This window comes from Pithys albifrons, chromosome 1 (genome assembly GCF_047495875.1).
Source record: "Pithys albifrons albifrons isolate INPA30051 chromosome 1, PitAlb_v1, whole genome shotgun sequence".
In the NCBI taxonomy this organism is placed as follows: domain Eukaryota; kingdom Metazoa; phylum Chordata; class Aves; order Passeriformes; family Thamnophilidae; genus Pithys; species Pithys albifrons.
Window position 1 is genome coordinate 58,060,892 of NC_092458.1, and position 11,612 is coordinate 58,072,503.

The 11,612-nt window shown below is 41.0% G+C and overlaps 1 protein-coding gene across 7 annotated transcripts in view; it reads right to left on the reverse strand.

Moving 5' to 3' along the window:
- Positions 1–10,727, reverse strand: part of ZC3H13 (zinc finger CCCH-type containing 13) — a 47,794-nt gene extending 37,067 nt beyond the window's left edge. For 3 of the 7 annotated variants that reach the window (XM_071550980.1, XM_071550952.1, XM_071550939.1), the window contains exons 1-3: positions 10,461–10,548; positions 4,590–4,715; positions 4,039–4,148 (exon numbers count right to left, since the gene is read on the reverse strand). In XM_071550980.1, the coding sequence (XP_071407081.1) occupies positions 4,039–4,148; positions 4,590–4,706 (227 nt within the window). In that variant the 5' untranslated portion in view covers positions 4,707–4,715; positions 10,461–10,548. Of the gene's footprint in view, positions 1–4,038; positions 4,149–4,589; positions 4,716–10,027; positions 10,047–10,460 lie in introns of those variants that run through there. The other 4 variants (XM_071550930.1, XM_071550946.1, XM_071550970.1 and 1 more) reach the window with 4 other exon arrangements.
- Between the last annotated feature and the right edge of the window lie 885 nt (positions 10,728–11,612).

Genomic DNA, 11,612 nt, shown 5'->3' on the forward strand with positions numbered 1-11,612 from the left:
TCACAGTATGCATCCAAAAATCTAAATTAATAAAATTTCATTTTCGACCTGCACGTATTTGAAAAACAGTAATTTTTTCCACTTCCTCCTCTACACTGTGATCTGTATTTAGTTATTTAAACTGCATAATAAGGTGAAGTGCATGAGGACCTACAAAGAAAAAAAACAGTGACTGCTCATTTTCAAATGCATTTAATTCTCCGTAAAGTTGTAAATACAGGTCAATCTAGATCAGAGGAAATGTACAAAACAGTAGAGCCCTGCTTTTTTCATCATTAAGGATCAAACAATATCCAGCATACAAATACAAACAAGTTATCCTTTTTGCATGCATGACTATATAATCTTCAGTGTCTCATTCTAGTAAAGGTTATGATTCTAAGTATTTTTCCCCTCCTCCCATATTGAAAGGTAATTCCTTTGCATTACCAAAACTCTCTTAGGCACTCCAATCATCAGCTACCTCAACAAATAAACTGTTTTTCAACATTGAAGTGCAATTTAATACTATTTAAGCTATGACAGAAAGTATTTGGATTAGTGAAACTAAAGTTAAAAGGCAGAAAGATTATCAATAATGTACTAGAAATACTGTTCCTCAAGAGGAACACTTTCAGGAAAAATCCTCATAGCTGAAGGAGAATGCAAAAGAACTTGCACTGAGTGCAGCTCACATACTTTGCAGACTGACATCTGTAATTTTAATACTTCTCTTTTTTAAGTTATAGGCTGGAGTAAAAAAATCCAAAACACTTCACACTCAATTACTTTTTACATCCCTCCCATACTGAAAAAGGGGTTTGCTAAAACATAATTCAAATCTATTTAAATATTATAAAAGTTATCAAAAAACCCAAGGAAATTTAAAAAGTTACACCTTCAGGGCTGGGGTTTGTTGGTTAATTATTTGTTTGGGATTGCTGTTACTGGGTCTGCTTTGTTCAGCTTTAGGAGAACACCAAAGCAAAGTTACGGTAACCACCTTAACCCTCCTTCCCCAAAAACATCATAACCCTCTAAGCATTCTAATAAAGTAAGACTGAAAGTTTGTCAAATTTTAAGAAATAATTACTCATTAAACCATGACTGTTCTCAGATGCCTTGGCTTAATGCACAGAAAAACAAACTGGTCTACTAGCTGAATTTCTTTTACGAATACCATAGGTTTGATTTTTTTTACACAATGGCTTCTTCTCTACATAACTTTCCATCAGTCCCCCCACAAAAGGGATCTCTGGTTATTCCAGGTAATGCTCACTGCTGAGTTTCAACAGATCATGACAATTTACCTCTGCAGTTTAAGATGATGTGGCTAGACTGTAACTAGCAGAACCTTTCACACAAAAGGCATTATGCACTTTCTGCTTCCTTACTTAGTATTTTGTGCTGGGCCCATCCCTTAATTAAGACCTAAAGTGCAGAATTTCCTCACTTTGAATTTTAAGCCTTGCAATTAAATGATTTTAAAAAGCATGACTTCCTGCAACAGTTAAGTTCTCCATGCTCAACAGCATTTAGGAAAGGCACATTTGTAACAGTGCCTTCCTTGGCCTCTGTCCTTCCTACAGTGTTAGGAACAAGTAAGTACCTCCCAACAGGCACCCCTTGCAACACACCCACCTGTGATTATCTGTGTGTGTGTGAGAGAGCATATGTGTGTGTACAGCCAGATGACAATTATTGGTGTATCATGTACATATTATAATTACACATGATGAAGAATTGTCCCATTTTCCTGTTTCCCACACTACAATATTTGAACCTTGCAAAATCCACACATTTTTTCCTAATATTACTGCTGGCTTGGTTTGACTTTTAAATGCAGTGAATAAAGATGATCAGACAGATTAAGAAAGGGACCTTGCAATGGTATAGATCCTGACAATAGCAAGAAGGAGACAGAGAGGAAGCAGTCAAGCAACTAACCAACAATCTACAAGTGCAGCAAGAGAGCAAAATTCCTTGTGGGAGCATGTTTACACACAGCTTTTCTTTGTTAGCTTCTCCTTACTTCAGATCCCTGGAAGGCTGGTAGGTGTATTACTGAATTCTTAATATTATCATCAAGTAAGTTTTATATATAAGCATGCTAGGTTTTAATTTTACAGCAAGATTAAAATTCATGCTGTGAGATGCAGCAAAAATGCTGTAAGGGAAGAATCTTTTCCACACTTTAGAGTCAAGTTTTCCTACTGTCTGGTGATGTTCTGAACTATGGGATGCATTATGGTCAGATAAAACCATTAACAATGAGATTTACTCCAGACAGGTATGAAATGGAACAAGACAGAAAGGCAGCAAGAAATGCTTTGTCGTACCAACCTGCTTACAAAGCAGACAAGAGGCTTGCCCGGCAGGCCTGGCTGAGCAAACTCCGACACGCTGCCACTGTGTTACCCCAGATACTTGAACAAGAGCATTGCTTTAACTGAACTGATGTGGAAGCAGCATTAGCTTGGCTTGCATGAAGCCAATAAAATTGCATTCAGAATGCCTGGATAACATTTATGAAAATCCCTCTAATGTTAAATGGCATGAAAATGCCAATGTTTTATTATATACATAAACCAGCTTCTCCTAGGCCTGGCCAAGAGCTATCAGTAGAAACTTCTGAAGACAATAAGGCCTCTTTCATTTGTCTTGTTTAGGGGCTGTGTGGGGCTGGTGGGCTTCCATCCCCTTTTCTCTTTTAAGAACACCTTTATTAAATGCTGAATGTCTCAGGCAAACAAGCAGAAAGATTTGTCCTTTAACTTTTACATATAGTCCCAGTAAAAAAAGTTAGCAATAAATAGAAGTAAATCAACATTATTCTTAAATGTCAGTGGTAACAGCGAAGCAGAAACACAGCTTTAATCACTAAAAGAAATGTCACTTCTCTTCAAATTACCAAACAGAACTATGTACTGAATGTTCCAAACACTGAAAGTAAGGAGAAAGCGACACTCTAACAGTTTTAAAATTTAATCTCTACCAGCAAATCACTTATTTCATCCATTTGGAACATTCAGTACAGAACAGAGTAAATCTTCTACACATCAAAAGAAACATTAAACTCAGTGATGTATTTTGTATCCCAGCAGTTACCATTTTAGAAGCAATGGAAGATCAAACAAGCAAAGTCAAGATCATCCTGAGAGTATGCCACAGGAACAGGAAAAAGAACCAGAAACAGAACCCTAAACTCATGCCAACCTTCCTATTGTTGCTTTACACTTTGATGCTTCAGAGTGTCCATCCATAATTTAGAGGTAGCATTGACACTACTGTAGCATTATGAAGGACAGTTGTTTGTAAAACATGAAGCCTTCAAGCAAGGAGGTACTATAGTAAAACTATAATTTTTGTCCTTTATAGTAAGAATTTTACAAACTTACTGCCACATTCGGTTTCAGTTAAGCAAAATGTTATGCCACACAAAGGACAGTTGAAAAAAAATTTAAAACTGTAGTAACATATGAAGAGCAGATAAGAAAAAAATATTCTTTTTAGAAAAACGAAGTAAATTTCTGGATCTCCTTCTACGATACAGGATATTTTTCTATACCTGACAGATAAAGTCACAAAACTATGTTTGAAGAGAAGTGTTTTCTCACAAGAGGAGAGAAAGGATGGACACCTTATTTATCAAACAACATAGCAAAGGCAGAAGGGCTGTGAGCGTGAGTACTGCTGTAAGTTATTGTGAACTAGCACTTTAGTAAAGGACAGACAAGTATACCAGAAAGCTGCAGTGACCCTGTGCCAAACCAAAAAGTATTAAGGTACCTGAAGTTCCCATTTCAAATAATGTAAGTAGTGAATCTGCATCCAGTGGACTCCATTTTTTTAAAGCTAAATACCCACAAAAATCCTGCATGTTGCCAAATTAATTGTTTTGAGCAGCTTCACAAGGCAATTGGTTATTTGTAAAACATATGATTAGGCACACCACAGCATTTCACTTAAAAAAAAAACCAAAAAACAAAACAAAAGACATAGTTGCAAAAGCTATTTTCCTACAGCATGTGAAGAATTCAAAGTGAGTTCTTGATTTACCTTCTATAACTGCTGCTATAGCCTTTACCTCGTGGTGAAGGGCCATGTACGAATCTACATGTGTTCCCATAGAGGCAGTTGCCAGTCTTCAGCCAGTTACGGCACTGTGTCTAAGAGACAGACATTACTGGGTGAATTTCACACTCCTTTCTGGAAATACCATTGATGTGAGTGTGGCAGAACAAACAAATGATTCCACATTAACTCCCATTTATTGGTAATTTCTGTCCACCAGTAACATAACTCATTAAAAAAAAATAATCAACAATGAGCATTGGGTCTGGCAGAGAAAAATTTAGGTTGGTGGAAATACTATTAATATGTACAACACTACTGCTCCTCTCCAGAAGAAGCTGGGACAACACATGTCATTTGAAAATTCTAGTATTAGTGTGTTGAACATCCGCGCGTTAAGGAGTTCTTTTCACCTTTACTTAACACCGGTGACACCTGAGCATTTGGTACTTGTGAGCTACTCTTTCCCACCACATAAATCCTGGAAAAGAAGATGCTGGGGCGGGGAAGAAAAGGAAAACACTTTTACAACTCACCTCTGCAGTACTTCCAGTGCTGGGTCCAAGCCTTTCAAACACACTGGGTCTTCGGGATGTGCTATCGGATATGGTCTTGGTATTTTCCACTGTGACCTTCCTTCTAATTTTTGACATTTTGTACTACTTCAACCAAAAAAAAAAGCAAAACGGTAAAATCCTTCAGTTTGGGGCTATTGACACTGAACTCACATGAATAAAATAGTATGATATACGTTGTAAGGGTTGCTGCAGAGGTGATGAAGAAAGAAAAAGAAGTCATAAATGAGTGAAATGTATCTAGTAACAAGGAATGCCTCTGATTTGAACTAGTCAGTTGAATACCAGTAATGATATTTTTTTCATTTTATTTTATGACCTGCTTTGTATTCTTCAGCTTCCACTCCGGAAAGATCACATGACATGTTATTCATTTAGGCAGCAAACACCACACAGGACAGATGCTTTCTTTCATCATGTATTTTTGGTGCATGAACTCAAGTGACTTAAAGTGAATAGAACCTTTAATGTTATTTCACCAACCTCTCAGTTTCAACCACTAAAAATGACTCCCATGTTTGAAACAGATTTCCAAAAATTAGAGCTCCACTTTTTCCCCTTTGTTGTGTATTACAACCTACTGAAAACCACCTGGGTATCAAACACAAGCTGTGTTTGTTACTGGTTTGATTCCTACAACTATTTGGAACACAGGAGTTCAGAAAAAAAACCAAAAACTCTGCAACAGTGGTACACTTTTTAAAGCTTCTCAAGAAGTAGCTCATTTTCATTAAGAAAAATAGATTTTAAAGGAAATACAGCACAACTTTGAGAAACAAGAAGTCACATTTTATCTTACCTGAAAAAGGAAGGAGTTATTTACAGAAAGAAAGAAAAAAAAAAAAAAAAGGAAGATATGTTTTTAGCACTAGAGGCAGGTTCACGTAACAAGGGCAAAACAGTCCCCAAAGGCTACTGTCCATTCTTTACATGCTATTTCATCTACAGAGAAATAAAACCACTTTGGGAAAATCTCCCAGGTGCTGGAAAATTAATACACAGCTCAAAAAACCACCCCTTTGTTGTACTGCAAAGTGCCATCACTCTCATTAGTCAGCAGAGCATGATTAGCCAAACACTGATCTCCTACCCTTCTGCTGCTGTCTCTTCTGCTCCTCCCCACGCATCACTGCACTTACAACACCCACACACACACTCAACACTAATTTCTCATACACAAACAGATTAGAAATGACAAAAATATCCATCTGCAGAGCCAGAATAATACAAATTTAAACTAACATCCACTAGAGGAGATTAATACACTTTCACCATCTGATCAGCAATATGTTCCCATAGTATTCAGATTGTAACGTTACATTTCATAGAAAAAAATATTGTATAAGCGTGGACACTTCATTATCTGAACCCTACAGTTCCTTCCATGACAACACTTCCCTAAGAGTCTGACAGCTGTGCACTTTCTACAAATAAAACGCTGTGCTGAAGCTCTTGTTAAGCACTTTAGCTCCTTCATAAACAACAGAAGAAGAAAAGCTTACACTACGTACTTGAGATTGCCTAGCAGAGGTCTACTGACCACTTCTCCAAGTCCCTGATTATCTGAAGAGTTTATCTCATAAATAAGGTTCAGATAATCAAGGCATTAACCAAGATGCTCAGGGAGGGTAGAAGTTAACCATATGGTGTACTCCAAACATTAAAAACAATGGTTAACATCAATTAGTGGAAGCAGACAGTCCAACAGCAGAATTTGCCAGTAGCATGAAATTATTTGGGTTAGTAAAAACTGTGGAGAATAGAGATTTCCAGAAAGATGTGAGTTAGAGAATTGAGTAATACAACAGCAGATGAAATGCAAATAAATATAATGCAATGCACACAAGAAGAAATTATTTTATCTAAATATTTGATGAAATCAAATTAGTCCATTCTTCTGAGAAAAATAATTAGGAGTCATTGTGGACAGCTCAATGTGCAGCAGCAGTTATAAAGTCTGACAGAATAAACCACTAAAGTTAGAAAGCAAAACAATACCACCCCTCACCTAGACAAGCACCCTTCCATTACAGGATTCTCACTGAATTTCAGAAAAAACCCTACTAAATTTCTACAGTTTCACACAGCTATGCCCTTTAGCAGAGGACATAAAAATCAACTGACACATGCAAAAGCATTTTTAATATGACAATCATATAACAAATGCTGAATTTGGTTTAAATATTTACAGTTAAAAGAGTCACATCTGAAATAAAAGGAGTTAGAAGAATGACACTGGCAACAGCACAGGGAGAGCATCCAACACGAAGGACAGATGAGTGCATCTAATACATAAGTACAGTACACACTACATAGTAGTATACAGAAAAATTACATCCATTTTGCCTCACCATTTAAATGTACTTTTATTTTCAAAGAAACAGAGGCCAAACTTCTGGTTTAAATGTCACTTTTTACCCAGCATATAGTTCCTTTTTGGAATTAACTTCTAGGGGAAGTTACGATGATGACTAAAAGGATAGTTACAAGCATGGAAAAAATGTAGGGGGCAACATCATTAATGAAGCGATAATTTAATTCCAACTGCATTGTTCCCTGTATTTTGGCCAATAATTTCCCATAAGGAAATTAAGAAGAATACCATCCAACCCTGAATCTTCTAATGTTTGTAAAATCCCCTATTAAAAAAAAACACAACCAAAAAACAAGACTTGAAATGAGAAATGAAAAATGTACTATTTCAGGTACCATTCTGTCAATTCCATTCTTGTATTCTGGCCCATATCCACCAGTTTGGAATTAGCAACAGACAGTTTACTAACAGAAGAGATATTTCATGTTAGATTACTCTAGGCAATCAAAACCAGCATGCTGTGAGTGCACAGCATATTCCTTTCTGTATGCGCATACCACATGAGGACCTCACTCATGCAACAAGAACTGCAAGACATTTCACTGTTCAGTGAATAGAACTGTTCCCAAGCGCTGCAGGATGAGAGTCTGGACAGGCAAACTGAGGCCTTTTCACTGTGTCAAACATTACATTTGAGAGACTGCATTTGAAAACGCAGTTCAGACCCATTTTCATTCTTTGAAGATCAAGCCAGTTAGAAACATGAAGAGACTATTAAAACAATATTGAAAATCTCAAATGTATGATGACAGTTTCTGTGTTTCTGAAAAGCTTCCCTGCTCATAAACAAGTACTGTGAAGGGAAAAAATTACAGGTTTCATTTTCAAATTTCTCATCCTGCACATTAATGGATGATCAGAACAATTTAAATGGAACATCCCATAAAGATTCCCTTAACTTGCTCAGTTCTCACACATTTTCACCTTACGTTGTTTTATCACTGATGATCACAATCCTGCTATCAATCCCACACTGACAGCCAGTGCCAGGACTTTCCCTTCCATCAAACGTCTGTGCCTCCGGATTACCATCTCCTTATCAAACACTCACATGGATTAGACAGCACTGAATTTCAGTGTGGATTGAGCCTTAAGCAGTCTCAACAGTTCAAGTAATTACTACCATGATTAAAAAAGAAAAATTAAAACATTCCTAAATAGAAAGTTATGCACTTCAGGTTCATGACATTGCACTGTCAAGTCTACTCAGGCGCACTGAAGTAGCTGCAACTTCAGCAACAGCTTAGTATCACTGAGTGAAAGTAATTTCATCCTCCTAAAATAAATTCTATAGCTAAGATTTTAAGTGCAAGGTATCACTTTTCCACACATTTTATAAATAAGATCCATGACAACCTTTAGCAATATTAGAAATATTACAGCAGTATGAAAACTTACAGATGGTCTGTTATTCTTTAAATGGAGTAACTTTCCCAAGGGTGAGAGACAATTGTTTAATAACACCAATTATACTACCATTTGAAGTCAAATATATCTGAGTGTTACTTACATGAATAAATCTAAAATGCAGACAGACTTGAGTGGGCACTAACCAAGGAACTGAAATCAATGAAGCATGTGACTGACACAGTATTCACTGAAATTCTGTATTTTTATTACCAGTACTCCTACATTTTGGTGTCAAGCATGCTTAAGATTTTTCTTCAATATTAGTATGATATTACATAAGCCAAAATCAAGAGACATCTGAAATACCTACTTTTCTGTTAGAAAAACCTAAACCAGCCCCCTGAAAAAATGAATCCTGAGGGATTCTACAGGAAAACTAGAAACTAAGATGTAACAGAACAAAAGCAAAGTTCAAAAAACCCCTCTAAGAGATAAAATCTCTTTAAGAAGTCCAAGACATCACTCATAAGCATGTCAGTCTGTGCATCCACACACCACACACAAGCTAAACGTGTCACTTTAGAAAATCCTACCTGTGAAGAGATAAATAATATGCCATTTAAAATAACAAGCAAAATTATTTTGAAGTCCTACAGAAGTTCAGATATGAGTTTATTACAACACTATGATAAACTAACTATGTGTTGAAAACTAAGTAAGAGCTTCGAGAATGGTTCCCTGCACTTTTAAAAATGAAGTGCTTTTACCTGAAAAGATTTTGGTTTTGATTACAATGTAAACAATTCCACGTCACAGTACTAAGAAAATAGTGCTATTTGAAGGAGCTCCACAGGTTTACTACCTAAAAGTAGGTAAAATGCGTTCATAACAAACCTTCCAAAAAAAGTCAAAATACACAAAGAAGCCTGTGTGACAGAAAACTACTATTCCAAGTTCACTTTAACAACTCCTTGTCGATAACTCATCACCATATTAACCTGAACCTGTCCCTCTAATTCAACATCGGATATTTCTCCTTGAGAAGTAACCGCTAATTATGTTTGCATAAGTATAAAATCATGGTTGGCTTTCTACAGGTGGACAAATAAAAACATTAGGCCCTAGTATCATATTAGGAAGTATACAGTATTCCATGTCTTGTCTAACAAAGTCTTTATACTCAAAGAAGATGTTTCCCCAGGCTAAGGGACAGTCTATGCAGACTGGTGTGGACAGGCCCAGGTTCACTCAGCTTTCACATGACACTTGCTGGGTTCGTGTTGCCACCAATCTGTAAACTGGATCACCACATCAGCAAGCTGTCACTCTCAGCAAACATGGGGAGAAGAAGCAGAGTGTATTATCTCGGGCACAGCCACACAGAGATAGACTCCTACAGTTTTCAGATACTTCACTCATGGGCCGAGTCTGTTCACTCCCTTCTGCACAGAGGCACCCTGAGCACCCTTCACCACCGGCACAAGATCCCTCAAGGTCCTGGCTGCCAACCCACTACATGTCAAAACCTGTTCTTCTAAGTCTTGCAGAAAGCTGACAAGAAACCACCGGTGGAGTGAGAATCCATTGAGAAGTCAGAGGTGAGCACCTAAGCACACTAACCCAACATGCCCAGGCTACAAGTTCTGGAAGGGAAGGAGTCAGCTGTAGTTGCTACCTGAAGGAACGGTGATGGGGGAATTTGTACAAGCGAAATTAGTAGTCCCTCTTGAGCGCACAAAGCAGAAACGACTGCCAGAAAGTGGGAGAAGAGCTCTACTGAAGTGGGAAAAAACCTCAAGCAAAACCAAAACCCGAACAGGAAAGCTGCGAGTGCGTGGGGAGGAGGCCGCAGCACCGACTCGGGCCGGCGGGCCGGCAGCCCGAGCACAGGGAGGAGGGATGGCCCCGCCGGGCTACCCCGGCCGCCGCTCCCGGGGATCCCCCGGTGGCCCCCGGCCGCGCCGGGCGGGAGCGCGGCCCTTCCCGACCGCGGCGCTCCGCGGGCCCAGCGCCCCCGAGGCCCGGCGGCCCCGGCCAGGGGGAAAGGGGCGCGGGGGCCCGTCCCGCCTCTCCGCCCGCCCCTTCCGCGGCCGCGGCGCCGCACTCACCTGCTCCTTGCGCTGCCGCGCCGCTCCCCGCCGCCTCCTCCGCCGCCGCCCGGGGCGGAGAGGGTGGGAGGGGGCGAGGGGGGGGTCCGTCCTCCCGGGCCTGGGCGCGGAGCGGCGCGGGCAGGAGGGGGAGGAGCGCGCGGAGCGGCGCGCGCCCCCGCGGACCCGCCGCTCCCGCCCCGCGCGCCGGGACAGCCGCCGTGGGGCCGCCGCCGCCACCGCCTCCGCGCGCCCTTCCCGGCGGCCCTCGCGCCGCCCGCGCCGCCGCCGCCACCGCCGAGGAGCAGGAGGAGGAGGAGGAGGAGGAGGATGGTGGTGACGGACACGATGACGGCGATGACGTCGGAGGGGGCAGGGCGGCGGCGGAGGCGGGGAGGGCGGAAGCGGCGGCGCCGCCATCTTGGATGAGGGCGGGCAAAGGGCCTGGCTCCGCCTCACCGGGGAGGGAGCGGTGCTCCTGCAGGGTCTGTAGGTCTCGTACTGCGAGAGGCGGCCCAGCGGGCTGGGGGTGCTTGGCCTGGGGAAAAGGAGGCTGAGAGGAACTTATCGCTCGTTACAGCGATCGGAAAGGAGGTTGGGGTTGGTCTTTTCTCCCAGAGGATAAGATGAGAGGACACGGCCTTAAGCTGTGCCAGGGGAAGTTTAGGTTGGCCATTAGAAGGAATTTTTTCACAGAAAGTGCGATTAGATTGGAATGGGCTGCACAGCGAGGTCACCGTCCCTGGAGGCGTTTAAGGAAGGACTGCACTTGGCACTCAGAGTCGTGGTCTAGTTGGCACGGTGGTGTTCAGGTGTAGGTTGGACTCGATGATCTCAGAATTTTTCCAACATAATTGATTTGGTAATAATGTCATTTTCAATGTCATCGGAGAGCCCCACCCAATGTGGCCTTGAGTGTTTCCAGAGACGGAGCATCCACCACCACCTCTGGGCAACCTCTGCCACTGCCGCACCACCTGCATTGTAAAATACTTCTGTCTTAATCTAAACCTGCCTTTTTTCAGTTTAAAACCATTGCCACTTGTCCCATCATCTTATAATGGCCTTGGATATTGTATTGTATTGTATGGCCAAACTTCACGAACGCAGATTTGGGCAGGGCTCTCCCCACGTGGGTGTGCCCTTCCAGCCTGCACAGGGGATTTTTTAGGT